Source organism: Ursus arctos, unplaced genomic scaffold, assembly GCF_023065955.2.
Source record: "Ursus arctos isolate Adak ecotype North America unplaced genomic scaffold, UrsArc2.0 scaffold_4, whole genome shotgun sequence".
NCBI classification, from domain to species: domain Eukaryota; kingdom Metazoa; phylum Chordata; class Mammalia; order Carnivora; family Ursidae; genus Ursus; species Ursus arctos.
The window spans coordinates 93,295,455-93,316,123 of NW_026623056.1; the positions used below are offsets into that span (position 1 = coordinate 93,295,455).

General features: G+C 47.1%; 1 protein-coding gene across 2 annotated transcripts in view; it reads right to left on the reverse strand.

The window, feature by feature from the left end:
- The window catches only part of UBE2G2 (ubiquitin conjugating enzyme E2 G2), a 37,343-nt gene extending 17,259 nt beyond the window's left edge, over window positions 1-20,084 (reverse strand). Inside the window, exons 1-3 of one of the 2 annotated variants that reach the window (XM_026492958.4) lie at window positions 19,941-20,084; window positions 1,836-1,871; window positions 1,700-1,745 (exon numbers count right to left, since the gene is read on the reverse strand). In XM_026492958.4, coding sequence (XP_026348743.1) covers window positions 1,700-1,745; window positions 1,836-1,871; window positions 19,941-19,983 — 125 coding nt within the window. In that variant the 5' untranslated portion in view covers window positions 19,984-20,084. The remainder of the gene's footprint in view (window positions 1-1,699; window positions 1,746-1,835; window positions 1,872-19,940) is intronic. The other variant, XM_026493044.4, reaches the window with a different exon arrangement.
- Window positions 20,085-20,669: the final 585 nt, after the last annotated feature.

The following is a 20,669-nucleotide window of genomic DNA, read 5'->3' on the forward strand; positions in this document are numbered from 1 at the left end:
GCCAGGGGCCCGCTAACCTCTGCACTCAAGCCTTCCAGTACCCCGTGTCCCCTACCACCAGGCTTGCTGCCCAGGTGGCACACACAGGTGCCTGCATTAACACAGAGACAATGCACAGGATACAGTATATGGAAAAAGGGCGTTACAAATCAAGTTCATATGATATAATCTCCTGTGTCCTTAAAAATGACAGGAACTATGGCTGACCCAGTGGCCAATGCCATGTGCCATTAGACGTAGGACACTGCTGAGCAGAGACTCCCCACCCCACTGTGATTGCTCTAGGGGACAAAAGACACAACAGCAGATGAGACAGAAATACAGACTGTAAAGATATCCTCATGCCAGAAACATTTAAACACAGGAAAAACAATGGGCATCACAGGCCCAAGCAATGAGAGTATTACAAATTATCAGAGGTCGTGCCTGGTCTGTTTTCTCTGGATAGCGTCTACTGATGATTTTTTAAAATATTTTGCTTATCAAAAACCCCGTCATTTTCGCATCAATTTCCACGTATTAATCTAACCTCCACAGACAACAATGATCAGCAATCTGTTTCTAAAGCACGTAAAGCATGAAGAACTAATGTGATGTGGGCACTGGGCAGACTCAGAAGGTGTGATGATGTCTGAAGTGCACACCTGCCCCTACCCCTCCCACGGAGCACTTCTCCACCCGACGCAATCCAACCCCAACACTTGCCGACCGACTGAAGCATCTCATTTTACTAATGAGAAAACAGAGACACTGAAATCAATCTCAACCTCACACATTGTACTTAACCACATTTTGTTGAAAATACAGTAAGTCTACGAATGGCCAAAAACTATACATGTAAAGTAGGAGTGGGCTGGGTCATAGGGCTATAGAACACTCTAGAATTGGGGGTCCATTTGTGACCCCTTAAAGTAACATCACTAAGTGAAACAGGAAATCCACTCATGGTTTTTCTACAACAGGGCTAGGAACCACACTGCTGGCCTCAAAACTAAGCCACGTCCTGGGCTCAGGGACAATGGAAGGCCAGATGAAGTGCATGGAGAAAGAAGCCGTGGCAGAGAATGGGCTCCATGGGGAGGAGAGGAAAAGGGAAGTGTGGGCGCACAGGGGGGCAGGGCCAGAGGCTCGCCTGCACCCCAAGGGGCCTTCCGCCCCCAAAGCTGCGGGATCTTAGGGACTTCCTGAAGCCAAAAGCACCGGCGCTGCCTGAGGCTAACCCAGCACAGCCGCACACCATTCAATTATTGTGGGGCGCCTGGGGGCTCAGGCTGTGAGGCGTCTGCCTTTGGCTCAGGTCATGATCCCAGGGTCCTGGGATCCAGCCCGTCGTGGGGCTCTCTGCTCAGCGGGAAGCCTGCTTCCCACTCTCCCTCTGCTGCTCCCCCTGCTTATTCTCTTGCTCTGTCAAATAAATAAATAGGATCTTAAATAAAAAAAAAACTTATTGTAAAACTCTAGAAATATAAAATCAACTAAACTTTTACTGGCTCTAAGGAAATATTTTCATTTCTCAGGATACACACCTGTACACGTTTCTGCTCTCAGACTAGCAGACTAGAAAAGAGCTAAATTCAAGAGATGCGCAAAGCCTTTTTTCCAAATGGACATTTCTAAGCACAGCCCCAGTGCTAAACGGATTCAAAGGTCTAATGTCAAGGAAAGTCTTGAAAACTACAAACACATATAACTAACTTACATGATCAGTGCCTCCCACTCAAAAAAGTTCTCTTCATTCATGGGGCCTGCAGGGAAAAAAAATTTCCATAATTAACTTGGAGGGCAATGTTGGCAATTAGAAGTAGATTATAAAGAGGGTAACGTCAGTACCTTACCTGCCACAATTCCTTCTGGAGGATTCAGTGTTAATTCTACAAAATGAAAAAGTAAAACATTATGAAATAGAATGCATATTAGGTTGGCATTTTAACAGAACAACGTTTAAAAGTATGTAAGACTAAAACTTGTAGAGTATATGTATTAACTGATTAAAATTCTGTTTGCCCAAAGTGGATGCCTGTTCGTTCCATTTCTGACAAAGACTACGTAAGAACTTTGTATAGCAGCAAAAAGCAGAATTTTAGAGCGATAAACCCTTTCATTTTACAAATGAAAAGACAAAAGGGGTTAATTATCTTTCAAAAATACTCCTGCTATTTTGATTAAATTTCATAAATCAAACATAGTATATTATTTTCCAATGGAATGGTATTTCCTGTCACTTTGAGAGGTGGCACAAGCTTTTCTGAACATGACAAACTAGAGACTGAGCCGGCGCGTGTGAAGCAGGACAGGCGGCACAGACAGGCTCGCTGTTGGCTCCCCGCCACCCCGCCCCGTGCCCCTCTACCAAATCCATGAGCCCCCACGTGAGGCTCCACCGTGTCAGAACCGAGCGCTCAGTGAAAGCAAGTAGGCGGCAGCGGTCCGCAGCAATTTCCAAGGGTCAGTAGCTGTTGAAAGATGAGGCCCAGCCCTGCCACTAAGAAATGCCATTTCACGGGGCGCCTGGGTGGCTCAGTTGGTGAAGCAACTGCCTTCAGCTCAGGTCATGATCCTGGAGTCCTGGGATCGAGCCCCACGTCAGGCTCCCTGCTCAGCGACGAGTCTGCTTTTCCCTCTCACCCTCCGCCCCCATGCTCTCTCTCTCTCTCTCAAATAAATTCTTAAAAAAAAAAGAGAGAGATGCCATTTTAAGTCCTGGCCTCCTCATCTTTTATATGGAAAGCTCCAAAATGAAACCAAAGTTGCATACAAATGTGGAAAGGTAAAGAGCACAAGGTGAAAACAGTCATGGGCAGGAAGGGGGGCCACTGAGAGTAAGGACTCAGGCCACAAACGCACCCCCTGCTGGACCCAGGTGCCGAAGACATCACTGGTCTAGGAAGAACCACACAAACAGAAGATAAACTGAACCAAAAACCGGATCATAAAATTAACAAATCCCTGGGGCGCCTGGGTGGTGCAATCGTTAAGCGTCTGCCTTCAGCTCAGGGCGTGATCCCGGCATTCTGGGATCGAGCCCCAAGTCGGGCTCCTCCACTGGGAGCCTGCTTCTTCCTCTCCCACTCCCCCTGCTTGTGTTCCCTCTCTCGCTGGCTGTCTCTCTCTGTCAAATAAATAAATAAAATCTTTTAAAAAATAAATAAAATAAAATAAACAAATCCTTGCCAAATAAAAGGCTCGGAAAAGAGGAAGTCAAACGGTCATCACTTACAGGTGCTATGCGTACATACGTACAAGTCCAAAAAAATCAAGATGTGTTATTAGAAAGAATGAGTTTGCCAGCATTGCTGACTATGAGGTCCGTACATACAACCAAACTGCGTTTCTATGCATGAGCAAGCTAGAAGAATCTTACAAAGATAGCAATTATAATGGGAAACGCACAGAAGTACGTTTTTAGAAGATGTGCAGATCTGAAACGTGCCAGAACCGTCACAGCATTAAAGACCTTGATAAATGGAGATCAGAGCAAGTTCTCAAGTCGAACCGTCAGCATCCGGAAGTTCTCAATCCTCCTCAAACTCAGTCTACGGATTCCATGCAACCGCAGCCAACACCCCAACGGGCCTTCTTCTCTGAACGCAACGAGACAATTCTAAAAGATACACGAAAATGCAAACAACCAAGTACAGGACTTCTCAAAACACCTTACAAATAAATAAAAATATATAAACAACCCAGAAGAAAATGAAGCACACGACGTGAACAGACACGTCACCAAAAAAAAGACAGCGAAGTGGCCAGCAGGACACACGACAAGATGTCCACCTCATGAACAGTGGGGGGACTTCAACTACCGTGGGACAGCACTAACCTCCCACGGGAACCACCCAGGAGCCTGAGGTGAGCAAAGTGGGAGAAGCTTCGGCCCAGCCGGGGGGCCGCACATGTGCACCGCGGGGAGGAGGGTCAACTGATACAACCACTTTGGAGACGAGGCTGCCGTCAGCTACTGCCCTGAGCCAGCACTTCCTCTCAAGAGTGAAACCACACAGAAAAGTGCGCACACGTGTGCACCAAGAGACACGGCCACGAATGTTTTTAGCCATTCTGGGGAGCAAGCAACATGCTGCTAACACCCGCCTCGGGACCCACCTGTGGCAGAATAAGGGAGCGTGAAATGTCCCTGTATGTGATTCAGCAGCTTGATACTGTAACACCTCACACTCTCCCTGAAGACACAGAGAAAGCAGACTTACACCAGGGATAACAGCTTGAAGCAAGACTGAGAATTCACTAAGGTCACTGCTGAAGGGCCACAACAAATCTAAACCTTATAAACACGGGACGATTTAAATATTTCACTACTATCAGGAAAATATTGTTCCAGCTATTGGTTTGAAAGCTTGTCATGTGTCTCTATTTTGCTACCTAATTTTATGTACTGAAAAGTACATAGTTAAAATTCTAATCGCGAAACCATTCAAATGCAGATGTCATTTTTTATCCTTACATTTGCTTCTTGGTCCCCTTTGAAGCTTTGAGGAGCAATCCAAAGCCACGGCACAGTGGTCTGAGCAGCCCCGCTTGGCCAATGTGACCAGAAGGGCCAACCACTAATCATCAATTATACCCCTCTCTGCCAAGCACTATCTAGCCAGTGGACACGCCGTGGCAAAGGACAGACAAGGCCCCTGCCTTCCGTGAGCTTAGGTACTAACGAAGGAAGACAGGCAGCAAAGACACATCTGTGAAAACAGAGCACAGAGCACGGTGAAGAACACGATAAAGTGATAGACACAGCCCGTGGTCGCAAGAAAGCCTTGCTGTGAGGGTGACACTGGAGAGGGTTCCTTGTTCCTTTCTTTTAAATGGAGATAAAATTGACTTATCACATTCTATTAGCTTCAGGTGTGCGACGCAGGGAGCCGCTATTCGTACGTGTTCTGAAACGAGCACGGTAAGTCTAGTTAGCTAACACGCACCGACACGCAGTCACAAACTGTTTTTTCTCAGGATGAGAACTTTTCAGATCTATTCTCTTGGCAACTTTCAAATGTACAATACGGCCTTATTAACTACAGTCGCCCTGCTGTACATTACATCCCCAGGACTTGTTTTATAACTGGAAGTCTCTACCTTCTGACCACTTTCACCCATTCTGTCCACCCGCTAATCCCCCGTGGCTACCACCAACCTGGACTTGTATCTGTGAGTTGTTTTTTTAAGACTGCACATGGGAGAGAGATCATCTGATATTTGTCTTTCTCTTACACCACTTAGTGTGATGCTCTCCAGGTCCGTCCACGTGGCTGCCAGCGGCAAGGCCTCATTCCTCGTTACCGCGGAGTGCTACCCTCTGCGCACACGCTTTGTGAAGCAGCACTACCCGTAACAGCCGGGGAAAATGACAACACCCAAATACTATCAACAGTAGCAGCGATCAGGAGACTGTGGTACAGTCATACAATGGAACAAAACCGAAAATAAATGATGCATACAGTGCTGTGAGGAAGCCAGGTCTGCACATGTCCGCGCAATATACGTCACACCACACAGGCACACACAACACAGAACACACCACACAAAACTACATTCATCTACAGACTATATTCATTAAACCAGGCAAGCTAAACGACAATGTTTAAGAACGCATGCTTTGGTGGAAAAACAAAGCAAGGTGATTATCCTGTGAAGAAAGAGCTGCTTTGGGGGTGGGGGTCCCACACTCTGGGGTTCTGGTGAGCTGGCAGACTTCTTGCTTACCCTGGGTACTGATGCTCTGAGAGCTCACCGAGGGGAACATGTCTTTCCCTGCACCTGTCCTTATGCCAGCTGTATTTCAAACTAATAAACTTTTTAAAAAGATTTTATTTATTTATTTAAGAGAAGAGAGCATTGGGAGGGAAAGAGGGAGAGGGACAAGCGGACCCCTCCCTGAGTAGGAAACCCGACGTGCCTGCACTGGGCTCAGTCCCAGGCCCTGAGATCATGACCTGAGCCAAAGGCAGACACTTAACTGACTGAGCCATCTGGTGCCCCTCAAATTAATAAACAATTTTAAGAGTTGCTACTGTGACAGTCTGAGCAGGGAAGCTGATGGCTTGAGTCAGAGTGAAATAAATCTTTAAAAAAGAAGAAAAAGTAGAGAGGACACGCAGGTGGTTGGAGAAACAAGTGTGAACTCCAGGGAGAGACGACACTAGCAGTATAAATTTGGGAGCTGCGTGCACAGGGAACAGACGGAGCCACCAGGGCAGTTCTCCCAGGGAACACTTGGAAATTCAGGGGCCACTGTCAGGTCTCCACAATGACAAGGGAATGCTACCGCCATGTAGGGAGAAAGAACCAGGAAGACTCTGCCATAGTCGGGCCCTACACAAGCAAAATGATCTGATTCAAAGTGCCCGTAACAGCTGCTAAGACAGCCTGACCCAGTGACAAGTGCGGGCACAGCGGAGAGCCACCTCTGTCACAAGGGCGTGCCAGTCTGGGAGGCTGCAGGAAGGGAAGGAGCAGTGGGGGCGCCAAGAGGAGGCCAGGGAAGCAGGACAAACGTCAAGGGCAGCAGACACTCCAAGGAGGGAGGATCAGGTGCGAATGAGGAGGAGAACCTAGAAGGCTGAGCCCCTCGGGTGTGGCACACATGCTCTGTCTCAGTCCCTCTCTGCCTCCCTGCGTGAGAGCAGACCAGGGGAAGGGGCCCTAGGGGACCCCAGAACCCAGCTCACCAGGCTCTACACACCCAATCATCTGAAATCCAGTCTAGTTTTCATGTCTAAAGTCAAATCACGTTATTGTAAGGGAAAAAACCCAACAAATTAAAGCAGATGAGTTATAAAGTGCTGGCGGGGGTGGGGGGGCTGAGAGCACGACAGAGGAAGGACGACACCTGTGCACCTGGAACCTTGAAGGGCAGCTTCCCCCAGAAAGAGCCGTCTTGGTTCCTCATCTGTGGCCTGCTGGAACCTCCCTCTGCGACAGCCCCCTGCTAGGCAGACGTGGAGGGTGGTCTACAGGGCCCAGCGCTGCAGAGACCTCCACCCAGCGGCGGGCCCACCTGCATCCTGATTCAACAGTGGCACCTACTGGTCAGAGAAGAACTACAGCGCCCGAGCTCCCCGGGTGCGATGTTTCCTGACCACTCTCCTTTCTTGGTTTTGTTTCCAAAACACACATACACACACACACACACACACACACACACACACACACACACAGCTTCGTGTTTATTGATGAAAGCAACTTTAGAAAGAAAAACTCTTAACAGTATCAGAGAAATCTGCATAAACCATGCCACTGAATCCCTGAGAATGTTAATTTGTTAAAAACATTTTTTTAATAGTGGCTTAAGAAACAGCCACCACACAAAATGCAATATAAACTCAACCTTTGACCCAGAAATCCCACATCTCAGAATCTTCCCTAGAGACAGATACACCGGTAAAAAGAGGAAAATATGCGTGCATTAGGCTATTCATTTCAGGATTATTTGTAATAGCAAAACACTGGAAATTTGACCCAAGTATCTATAAATAGGGGACCAGTCAGTCAAATTATGATCCATCTACCAACGGAGTATTCTGCTGCTAGGAAAAGGAGAGATACGTACCTCCATGTACTAGTGTGCAATGAACTCCAGTACGTACTAAGTGCAAAACCAAAATGGAGAAAAGCTTGTAACTAGGGCCTGTAAAGAGGTGATTAAATAAAAATGAGGTTGCTAAGGGCCCCGATCCAACATGACCGGTGCTCTTAGAAGATCAGGACGCAGGCATACACAGAGGGTCGACCATGTGAGGACCGGGGGAAGATGGTGTCCACACGCCCGGGAGAGAGGCCTCCGGAGGAGCCAGGCCTGCCCACAGTTTGATGTCAGACCGTCAGAAAATATTCCTGTTGTTGCAGCCCCTAGTCTCAGGTATTTTGTTACGGCAGCCCTAGAAAACGAACACGGTCCTTGAACAGCTGGATGGCCATTTGTAAGTAATCTGCAAGTGAACCCTGACCTTTACCTCATGGTGCCAACAAAGCTTCACCTGGATATGGATCACAGATTTAAACATAAGCTGAAACTACACATCGTCGAGCAGGACACATGGTGTCCATCATACGAGGAAACGGCAGCGATCTCATGGTAGGCCAGGATTTCTTAAACATAAAACACACGAAACATTTCAGAAGTAAACACACTGGACTTCAGTGAAGTGAAAACACCCTCTGCTCTTTAAAAGGCAGCGTTATGGGAATTAAGAGGCAAGCCTCGGAGGTGCTGTTCAAGGGGTGCACAAAACCAAGGAGTTCTAAAGCTCTGCTACACGACAATATGCATGTTATTAACAATACCATAATATACACTTAAAAATTGGTAAAAAAATAAAATTACCTGTTTTTTTACCACAACTTGAAAAAAGGCAAGCCTCAGTTTAAGGGAAAATATTTACAAAATATCCAACGAAAGACTAGTAGCTACATTATATAAAGAACTGTTACAACTTACTAAGAAAACAATATATAGGATTAAGAATCAGAAGACACAAGACACTTATGATGGCATGGAAACATACAAAACAATGCTCAGCGCCATCGGTCATTGGGAAAGCGAGTATCAGGGGCACCCAGGTGGCTCAGTCAGTGAAGCGTCTGCCTTCGGCTCAGGTCATGATCCCAGGGTCCTGGGATCCAGTCCTCCACCGGGCTCCCTGCTCAGCGGGGAGTCTGCTTCTCCCTCTGCCTCTCCTGCTCCCCCCCCCACTCATGTGCTCTCTTTCTAATAAAATAAATAAAATCTTAAAAAAAAAAAAAAAAGGAAAGCACACATCCAAAGCCAGGAGAGGGGCGCCTGGGTGGCTCAGTCGTTAAGCGTCTGCCTTCAGCTCAGGGCATGATCCCAGGGTCCTAGCATCCAGCCCCGCATCAGGCTCCCTGCTCCACTGGGAGCCTGCTTCTTCCTCTCCCACTCCCCCTGCTTGTGCTCCCTCTCTCACTGGCCGTCTCTCTGTCAAATAAATAAATAAAATCTTTAAAAATAAAATAAAATAAAGTCAGGAGAAGATGGCACCTTAGGAACGCCCTGAGGGCCCCTCCTTCCACGGACACAAGAATCTACAGCTACAGAGAACAATATCCTCTTAAAAACACACTGAAAGGCCGGGGGTGCCAGGGTGACTCAGTTGGCTAAGCCTCCAACTTTCGGTTTCAGCTCAGGTCATGTTCTCAGGGTCATGGAATCAAGCCCCACACTGGGCTCCGCACTCAGTGGGGAGTCTGCTTGAGATTCTCTCTCCCTCTGCCCTCCCCCAATTTGCATGCGCACACGCTCTCTCTGAAATAAATACAATAAAAATCTTAAAAAAAAAAAAAAAAGACACTAAAGGCTGGCTGCGTCATAAGTGCACATCAAGCGAATGAGAAGAAAACCACACTGAAGCAGCTAAGAGAGGCTGGGACACAATCATGGCCCTCCTCGCAGTATCTCATAACCAGGAAAAAACTCAAAACCCAGAGCTTCTCCCTAGGCGCAAAAGGTTCAAACCCCACAGCAACACCCCAACTGTTAAGACGTACGCTTGGATAGACAAGCCCCCAAAACACTTAGCTTTGAAACCCCATGGGACTGCATCCCGAGACCCACAAGACAGGAGCAATCTGTGAAGCCTCCCTTAAAAGGCTTGTATGCTGGGACTCCCCCGCCCCAGGGCCCAGCTTGGAGGGAGCCGGTGGACTGTGCCCAGACTTAAGTGAAGGAGGCTCACTTGCTTGTATCAGAGCACCAGCCTGAGGGCAGGCATCTGATTTCACACACACACATCAAGAACCTGCTGGAACACTCTTCTCTGTGCACAGACACTAGGGCGCCCCCTTTGCCCTCTCCCTTTGCCATGCTCCAGGGCACCAGCATCTCCCGGAAGGGAGCTTTTACACGTACCCAGTGCCCTGATTTCTGTGGCTGTCACCTACGGGACACCTCTTGAGCACCTGGCTCTGGAGGCCAGGGACACTTGAGTTCCTGGTCCCATGAAACTGTAATAATCAGTTATCACACAGGAATGAGCTCATACTCATCTGATGCCCCAAATTTCATGACTGCTGCCGGGGACTTCTCTATCACCTGACTCTGGTGACCAATGAAGAAAGAGTTCTTAAACAGCTACCACCCCTGGGAGAGCAAGGAGTCACAGAGTCAGGAGCCTGTCTTTCTGTGCAGGAGGGCCCCGTGTTGGGCATGGAGTCTGCTTGAGATTTTCTCTTTCCCTCTGCCTCCCCGCCCAACTCTCTCTCCCTCTCTAAAAAAGAAAAAGAAAAAGAAAAAGAAAAAGAAAAAGAAAAAGAAAAAGAAAAAGAAAAAGAAAAAAGAAGTCGCCGAGTGAAGAATACAACAGCCGACTGAAGTACAGCCTAGACGAAGCAGAAGAAAGGATCAGGCAGCTCGAAGTCAAGGCAGTGGGACTCAATCAGAGCAGCAAAAAGAAAAAAGAAGGAAAAAAGTGAAGATAGTTTAGGGGCTTATAGGACAACAGCAAACAGACTAATATTTGGATCATGGGGTTTCCAGAAGGAGAAGAGAGAGAGAGAAAAGGTCGGAAATCTCCTTGAAGAAGTAATGGCTGAAAACTTCCCTTATCTGGGAAGGAAACAGGCATCCAGAAGCTTCTCAAGAAGCCCAGAGAGTTTCGAATAAGAGGAGCCCGGAGAGACCCACAGCAAGATGCACTATAATTACATGTCAAAAATTAAAGACCAGGAGAGAATCTTAAAAGCAGCAAGAGATGGGAATGGAGTAGGGGGAGAAGGAGGTTAAAAAAAATAACAATAGCAAGAGAAAAACAGCTTATTACATACAAGGAAACCCCCCTAAGTCTATCAGCAGGTTTTTCAGCAGAAACTTTGCAGGCCAGAGAGGGTGGTGCGATATATTCAAAGTGCTGAAAGGAAACTCTCTAACCAAGATACTCTATCTGGCAAAGCGATCATTCAGAAGTGAGGGAGAGATAAAGTGTTCTCCAGAGAAACAAAAGCTGAAGGAGTTCATCACCACTAACGTGGCCTTTTAAGGAATGTTATGGGGACTTCTTTAAGCTGAAAAGAAAGGGTGTTCACAAGAACACATGTAAAAGAATAAATCTCACTGGAAAGGTAAATATATAATAAAAGTAATGGGTTAAGCACTTCTAAAGCTAAGTTGAAAGCTAAAAGACATAGGTAGTAAAAATATTGTCACAATAATTAATTAAGGAATACACAGATAAAAAGATGTAAAGTGTGATATCAAAAAGCATCAAATGTGGGGGCGAGAGAGAGTAAAAATGTTGAACTTTAGAAACTTAAGTTATTATCAACTTAAAATAAACTGTTATAAACATAAGTTGTTATATGTAAGCCTCGTGGTATCCACAAAGCAAAAACCCACAGCAAACATACAAAAGATAAAGAAATATAAGCATACCACCAAGGAAAGTCATCGAACCACAAAGAAGAGAGGAACTACAAAAACTGTCAGAAGGGAACACCTGGGTGGCTCAGTCGGTTAAGCGTCTGCCTTCAGCTCTGGTCATGATCCCGAGGTCCTGGGATTGAGCCCACGTCAGGCTCCCTGCTCAGCGGGGCGTCTGCTTCTCCCTCTCCCTCTCCCCTTGCTTGTGTTCCCTCTCTCGCTGTCTCTCTTTCTCTGTCAAATAAATAGGTAAAATCTTTAAAAAAAAAAAAACTGTCAGAAAACAATTAACAAAAATGGCAACAAGCACATGCCTATCAATAATTACTTTAAATGTAAGTGGACTAAATTCTCCAATCAAAAGACAGGGAGTGGTTGAATGGGTAAAAAAAAATCAAGACCCATCTATATACTGCTTACAAGAGACTCACTTCAGACGTTAGACACACACACGCTGAAAGCGAAGGGATAAAAAAAGATGTTCCGCGCAAATGGAAACCAAAAGAAATCTAGAGCATATATACTCGTACCAGACAAAACAGACTTTAAAACAAAGACTATATTAAGAGACAAAGAAAGGCATTATGTAACGATAAAGGAGTCAATCCAACAAGAAGACATAACATTTGTAAATACTTAAGCACCCAACACAGGAGCACCTAAACATACAAAGAAAATTTTAAGAGACCTAAAGAGAGAAATTCATAGTAATATGATAATAGGAGGAGATTTTAATACTCCACTTATATACAGAAAATCACTAAGAAAACACTGGCCTTAAATGACACATTAGACCAGATGGGCTTAACATACTTACAGAGCATTCCATTCAAAAGCGGCAGAATACACATTCTTCTCAAGTGCAAGTAGAACGTTCTCCAGGACAAATCACACGTTAGGCCACAAAATAAGTCTTAACAAGTTTAAGAGGACCAAAATCATATAAAGCATCTTTTCTAATCACACTAATGTGAAACTAGAAATTAATTACATGAAGAAAACTGGAATATTCACAAATATATGGAGATTAAACAACATGCTACTGAATAACCAAGGAGTCAAAAAAGAAATTAAAAAAATTTAAAAAATACCTTGAGACATAAAATTAAAACATAGGAAATGTAATATACTAAAATTTATGAGATGCAGTGAAAGCAGTTCCAAAAGAAGTTCATAGTGATAAATGCCTATGTCAAGAAACAGAAAATCTCAAATAAATGACTTTACTCTATGACTCAAGAGACTAGAAAAAGAACACATGAAGCCCAAAGTTAGTAGAAGGAAGGAAGTAAACAGAACAGAAATAAATTAAATAGACTAAAAGACAATAGAAATGATGAAACTAAAAGCTGCTTCTTTGAAAAGATAAAATTGATGAAACTTTAGCTAGACTCACCAAGTTAAATGGAGAGAAGACTCAAAACATAAAATTAGAAATGAAAGAGATGTTACAACTGACACCACAGCAATACAAGGGATCCCAAGAGACTACTATGGATGACTGTATGCCAACAAATTGAACCACCTAGAAGAAATGGATAAATTCCTGACACACAACCTATCAAGAGTGAATCATGATGGGGCGCCTGAATCATGATGGTGGCACAGCGGTTAAGCATCTGCCTTCGGCTCAGGGCGTGATCCTGGCGTTCCAGGATCGAGCCCCACATCAGGCTCCTCCGCTATGAGCCTGCTTCTTCCTCTCCCACTCCCCCTGCTTGTGTTCCCTCTCTCGCTGGCTGTCTCTATCTCTGTCGAATAAATAAATAAAATCTTTAAAAAAAAAAAAAAAAGAGTGAATCATGATGAAATAAAAAATCTGAACAGACTGATTACTGGTTAGGAGACTGAATCAGTAATGAGAAATCTCCCAACAAACAAAAGTCCAGAGCCATATGGCTTCACTGGTGAATTCTACCCAACATGCAAAGAATTAATTAATACCAGTTCTTCTCAAACTCTTCCAAACAAAACAAAACAAAACAAAACAACAACAACAAAAAAAACCCAAAAACCAGATGCAGAGGGAACACTTTACAAAGCCAGTTTCACCGTAATACCAAAACCAGACAAGAATGCCACAAGAAAATTACAAGCCAATATCCCTGGTGAACACAGATGCAAAAAATCCCCAACAAAATATTAGCAAACTGAATTCAACACTATATTAAAAGGATCATACAGCATGATCAACTGAAATTTATTCCAGGAATGCAAGTATGGTTCAACATCTGCAAATCAGTCAATATGACAGACCACATTAACAAAATGAAGGATAAAAATCATATGATCATCCCAACATATGCAGAAAAGCATTTGATAAAATTCAATATCCACATATAACTCTCAACAAAGCGAGCAGAGATGGAACATACCTCAACATAATAAAAGCCATATTTGCAAATCCCACAGCCAACACCAGACTCAATGGTGAAAAGCTGGAATGGATTCCTCTAAGATCAGGAACAAGACAAGGATACCTCTTCTTACCACTCGCATTCAACAGAGTATTCAAAATCCTTGCCTGTGCATTTAGTAAAGAAAAAGAAATAAAAGGCACCCAAATTGGAAAGGAAGAATTCAAACTGTCACTATCTGTGCCTGACATGATATTATACATAAAATACCCTAAAGACTCCATCAAAAAACTGTTAGAATAAACAAATTCAGTCAAGTTGCAGGATACAAATAAAAGCAACACGCAAAAATCTGCTGCGTTCCTATACATTAGCAGTGAACTATCAGAAAAAGAAATTAAGAAAAGAATCCCATTTATAATTGCATAAAAATGAAAAAAAATACGTAGTAATAAACTTAACCAAGGAGATGAAAGACTGTATATTGAAAATTACAACACAATGGGGCACCTGGGTGTCTCAGCTTGGGTCATGATCCCAGGGTCCTGGGATCGAGTCCCACATCGGGCTCCCTGCTCCGTGGTGAGCTTGCTTCTCCCTCTGCCTCTGAGGGTCCCCCTGCTTGAGCTTGCTTGCGCTCACTCTCTCTCTCTCCCCCTCTCTCAAATAAATAAATAAATAAACCATAAAAAAACAAGCACAGAAAATGGTAGAATAAATTAAGATGTCTTAAAAATTAAAAAAATTAAAAACTACAATGAGATACCACTACACACCCAAGAGAATGGCTAAAAATACCAAGTGTGGACAAGGCAGTGGAGCCACTGGAACTCTCTAATACACTGATGGCAGAAATGTAAAATGGTACAACCACTTGGGAAAGCAGTCTGGCTGTTTCTTTAAAAATTAAACATAAACTTCACAGGTGACCTTCTCTTGCATTTACCCAAGAGATATGAATGTGTATGTCCACAGAAAGACATGCACACCAATGCTTGCTGAAGGTTTCTTTGTATTAACCAAGAACTAGAAACCACCCAAAGGTCCACCAACAGGTGAATGCACGAACACGCTCTGGTCTGCGCGTACAGTACAGTGTTACTCTGCAGCAGAAAGGCAACAACTCGGAGGACAGACGGCGACACAATCACACTGGATCAGAGTCCTGACCGAAGAAAAGACTGAACAATCTACGGTGACTCAGAGCAGATCAGCGGGTCGTTGCCCAGGATCTGGGGGCACAGGAAGGCAGAGGACGGCTGCATTCCAGCAGCAGGAGGAAACTTCAGTGGGCAGTGGTTATGCCCCTCATCCTGACTGTGGCAACGGCTTCACAGGGGTGTGCATCCACCAAATTCCATCACACTGTACACTTTAAGTATATTAACTTATTGTATATAAGTTAAACCTTCACAAAACTGCTTTAAAAAAAAAAAAAAGATGGCTGGGAAAAAAAGACACCACAAAGGGTGAAAAGACAAAGAACAAACAGATAAAACACTTACAACATATATAACCAACAGTGGACTAGGGATATATAAAGGAAGAGAGAATATGCAAAGAACACCTACAGATCAGTAAGAAAAGGACAAACCACCCTATGGAAATTTGGTAAAAGACACAAACAGACATTTCACAAGGGAAAACACATAAGCCACCTACAAACGTGACAGAATGCTCAACTTTAATCACAACACACAATTAAAACCACAAGGAACCACGTCTCACCATCAGGTTGGTGAACATAGCCTGTGCCCAACACCAAGGCATCAGTGAACATTCAAGGCAATGCGCACGGGGACAAGCACACAGGGAGGCAGTCTGGCGGGAGGCAGCCCGACACAAGCCAGGAACGTGGATTACGGGAGTGCTCCATGACTGTATTACACCCCAGATACAGGCCTTGCACAAATGCACCAGCAATGTCCACAGCAGCATCAGATGTATAATAATCGAAAACGAAACAACTTAAATGCCCATCCATGCTGTACTGGATAAATTCTGGCTTATTCATAAACTAGAATACTACTCGGCAGTGAAAATGAACCACAGCTGTATGCTATGATAGGCATAAATCTCAGAATCAGTGCTCAGCAAAAGTTCTCAGAACACACACTGTGTGATTCCATCTAAATTATTAAGTACAACAGGCAGAAATAAACAATATGGTGTTTGTGAGTACATTAAGCAGTAAAACTACAAAGAAAAGGAAAGGAATCAGACTTCAGCGGCAGTAAGGGGCAGGGGTAGAGGGAAGGGGCACAAAGATTTCCAGTTACTGCTAATGTTCCATTTCTTGGGTTGGGTGCCATGTGTACAGATGTTCATTTTACTTTTCATGTGAATAGACACATTTCCCTTTACATATACAATACACTTCACAATACAGAAGTGTTTTGAAAAGCTTAAGAAGGATATTGCCAGGGCAAGAGGACGGTGACCAGAGGGACAGACAGAGTCCAGGGGTCCAGGGAAGGCTTCTGCAGGGGAACAGGGCACCAGCAATGAGGGTATCCAGGGGAAGGGAGTGCTGATGCCCGGGGGAGAAGTGTGCCTATGACGCAGCCAGTGGGGCTGAGGGCGCAAGGGTCAGAAGAAGTTAGAGAGGCAGGGGTCAGTGCAAGGACTTTGGTTCTTATGGCAACAGAGGGTCCCAGGCAGAGTGACGTGAACTGACGAGCTTTAAGGGGATTCTCTTTTAACTGTGCTGAGAACACAACAAAGCAAGGCAAGAGCAGACCTGTCAGGACTGTCCTGGCGGTAATCCAGGCCACCAGTGAGTGGCTTGGACCAGCGTGGGACTCCAGATAACGTCTGGAGGTAGGACAACAGGTTCCACATAAACAGAAAACAAAGGGAGTCATCAAGGGCAAATCTAAGGTTCTGAACCCAAAAACATGGAAGAAGGTGGCTGTCAGCCATGGACACATGGGGACTTGGGGGCAGCTTTGGTGTAGGAAGAGCAGGCACTCAATCCTCAACATTCAAGCTTCCGGTTCTTATACTGTGCTAGGCTGAGTATGTCCCCCAGACTCTGTGAACGAAACCTTGTCTGCTGATGTAATCCTGTTAAGAGTGGGGTCACACTGGATTACAGTGGGTCCTAGACCAATGACTGGCATCTCCCTAAGGGGGAAGACGGCCAAGCAAAGATGAGCAGAGACGTGAGTTATGCTGCCACAAGCCAAGGAACAGCAAGAATTCCTGGCAACCGGCAGAAGCTGCAAGAGGCAAGGACTCTTCCCTGAAGCCTACAGAGTGTGGCCCTGCCAACATCCTGATTTGGGCCTTCGGGTCTCCAGAACAGTGATAGAACAAATTTCTGTTTTGTGAAGCCACTCAGCCTGTGCTACTTTGTTAAGACGACTCCCAAAACCCAATACCTAAGTCTCTGTTTGACACTTCTTAGAAAGACTGGATGTGCGACAATAAAACATCAAAAAGATACCCATTTAAAACGTATGGGTTCTGGGTGCCTGGGTGGCTCAGTCGGTTAAGTCTTGACCTCAGCTCAAGTCTTGATCATGCTGGGTATGGAACCTACTTTAAAAAAATAAATAAAATAAATTTTAAAAGTATTTCAAAAAATACAATATCTGGGTTCTTCTTCTGACTCTCCTTTCTCCTGGCTGTAAGAACCTAGGCAAATCATTTTGCCTCTGTTATTCAATTTCCTGCAAAATGTGAAAAACCAGGGGCTGAACAGAAGCGTATCCAAGGTTCCACTACCTCTAGATTTCTGCAGTTCTGGGACTATTCCCAAATATGCAAAAGTATGCCTGAACCCCACCCCAATAACCTACTGAAACCCCATTTCACAGAGAAGTTGTTTCCATAAAGTCCACCTTTACAATGGATGTGCCACCTTAAAATGTGGTAAGACAAACTGGATGCTAACTCACAGAAGATAAGGGTCACTAACTGGAATTTTATGATGTTTCTAAGATACAGCAACAACTGAACTCCCCTTGGTGACATACTGTATTCATTTTCTACCGCTGTCACCACAAACTCAAAGGCTTAAAACAACACTTGGGGCGCCCGGTAGCTCAGTATGTAAACATCTATTCTAGGGAGCCCACGTCTGCACCGCTCCTGGACTCTCCCTGAGGGCCAGCTGGTTAGGAGACTGAGCTCTGTGCATATTTACCAATTACTCTGGTTTATTTCCAACCTCCTTCTGAAAGTATCCTCTATGTCATCGTAACAATAACAGCCTAGAGAATCGAGAGCTACCTAACAGGTGTCCTGAAAAGCGTGACTCTTCCCAGAGGAGCAAAGTGTCAAGGCCAAAGAGTCAAGGCCATGGTGGTCAAGGCCAAGGTGGGCAGAGAGCTTATAAGAAGCAGCAGCTGAACCCTGACTGGCCGTGGAGGCCCTGCTCTCTGCCACAAGCAGACTACCACCGCGTCCACCAGCAGCTCAGAACGGTTCAACGGTTCAACACTGAGCCACTCAGTTAAGCATCTGCCTTTGGCTCAGGGCGTGATCCCAGGGTCCTGGGATCAAGCCCCATATCGGGCTCCTCCTCTGGGAGCCTGCTTCTTCCTCTCCTGCTCCCCCTGCTTGCGTTCCCCCTCTCTGGCTGACTGTCTCTCTCTCTGTCAAATAAATAAAATCTTAAAAAAAAAAAAAAAAAAAACCACACCCACTTCAGCCATGCCTTCTCCTGGCAACTCTTCCGAAGGAGCATTCTGCTCAGAAAAGGCAGGGCATGGAATGTTCCTAGGTTTTTGCTTCTCACTTTGCTCTCCCCAAATATTACAACATTTTCCTGGCTCGGAAAGCACTGAGGTTTTCTTTTTTTTTAAAAGATTTTTTATTTATTTATTAGACAGAGATAGAGACAGCCAGTGAGAGAGGGAACACAAGCAGGGGGAGTGGGAGAGGAAGAAGCAGGCTCATAGCGGAGGAGCCTGACGTGGGGCTCGATCCCATAACGCCGGGATCACGCCCTGAGCCAAAGGCAGACTCTTAACCGCTGTGCCACCCAGGCGCCCCAGCACTGAGGTTTTCTGAACACCACCCTAGGAAGAATGACAGGGGGAACGACTCAAAACCTGTTCCCTTAGTAAAGAGAAGCCAAAATCTGACCTTTCACCTCAAACGCATCACAAGGCGCTTTCTCTGGCTGCAGTTTTGGTTTGAACTTCTCAGCGGGCCACTTGGGTTTTCCCCGCTCCCCCACACCTGTGTGCAAGGCTCCGAATTACAGGAGCCAGAGACACACACAGGCGCGCTCCTGAACGTCCTCTTTTCCAAGAGCGCTCGGTACAAGCTTGTTCACACACGCAGAAGCAGGTGGCCGGCCGGCAGAGGACCGCACCAGAGACTCGGGACGACCCACGATTTACCAGAAGCTCCCTGCTCTAGTCGCCAACAGGCGGGCACGTGGTTTAGGAGTCCACAACTTCCACATCGCCACCAACTCAGGCCGCGTCCAGCCTGCGGGGCCACGGTCACGGACTAGGGCTGTAGGAGAGGGCGCGGGGCCGGGGGTTAGGGCGGGAGGAGGGGGTGCGGGGTCGGGAGGCGCAGGATCAGGGGTTAGGGTTGGAAGAGAGGGCGCGGGGTCTGGGGTTAAGGAGGTAGGAGGGGGTGCGAGGGTCGGGAGATGCAGGGTCAGGGATTAGGGCGGGAGGAAGGGGTCGGGGGTGCGAGGTCAGGGGTTAGGGAGGGAGGAGGGGGCGCGGCGTCAGGGGTGAGGGCAGAAGAAGGGGGCGCGGGGTCGGCGGGCGCGGAGTCAGGGCGGGAGGACGGGGTCGGGGCGCGGGGTCAGGGGTTAGGGTTGGAGAAGGGGGCTCGGGGTCAGGGGTTAGGGAGGGAGGAGGGGGTGCGGGGGCTGGAAGATGCAGGGTCAGGGGTTAGGGCGGGAGGAGAGGGCGCGGGGTCAGGGGTGAGGGCAGGAGAAGGGGGCGCGGGGCCAGGGGGCGCCGAGTTAGGGCGGGAGGACGGGGTCGGGGCGCGGGGTCAGGGATTAGGGTTGGAGGAGGGGGCTCAGAGTCAGGGGTAGGGAGGGAGGAGGGGATGCTGGGGCCGACAGATGCAGGGTGAGGGGTTAGGGCGGGAGGAGGGGGCGGGGGGGTCGGGTGAGGGCGGGAGGAAGGGCCCGGGGGACGCGGGGGTGCGGGACACAGGGTCCACCGACGAGGGGCGCGGGGGCGGGGACCACATTGGGAGGAGGGGCGCGGGCCCGCACTCACGTTTGTACTCGGCCATCAGCCTCTTGAGCGCCGTCCCGGCCATCGTCCGGGCAACAGCTGTGCGGTACGACCTCCCCTCCTAAGCGCAGATCCCTCCCGCCCGCCGCAGGGGTGCTTCCGGGTCGCCGCCGGGACACGGAAACCCTTCCGGGGCGCGGGGCGCGCCTGCGCAGTGGGGCGGTTGCCGGGGGCGGGGAGCAGCGCCGCTGTGGCGGCCGGAGCGTCCTGGCCGCAGGTTCCCCAAGTCCCTAACCTCCGCCAGGGCCTGTCAGCCACTTTGTGGGTTAATGCCGCTTAAGACAATCCTAATTCCTGTAGGGCCCGGGTCTTCCAGAAAATCCCGGAGCCGCGGGCGCCCGGAGAGGAGTATGTATTCACCGCCTGTTACATCATACTGGCCGTGCTTCAGGAGGGTCCGATTAAAGGACCGGGCGGGGGACGGGACTCGGGCGAGGGCGGAGAGGAGGATGGCGGCCTGGGGGACCGGACGGGGCCGGGATCGGGATGGAAGATGGGGACAGAGGGTGGTCCCGGGGCGGGGACTGTGGCAGGGCAGGCAGACTGCTGGCTGAGCAGACTTCACTAAGGGTGTGTGTTTTTAAATGTACCCTCCCATGAGACAGTGAATAAAAATTGAAGATCCCACCTGTAGGTTCAAAGACACACGTGGCACAGGGCCGTTTCAGGGTCTTTCAGGCCCAACTGCAGTTAAAGCAAGGAGATCCATGA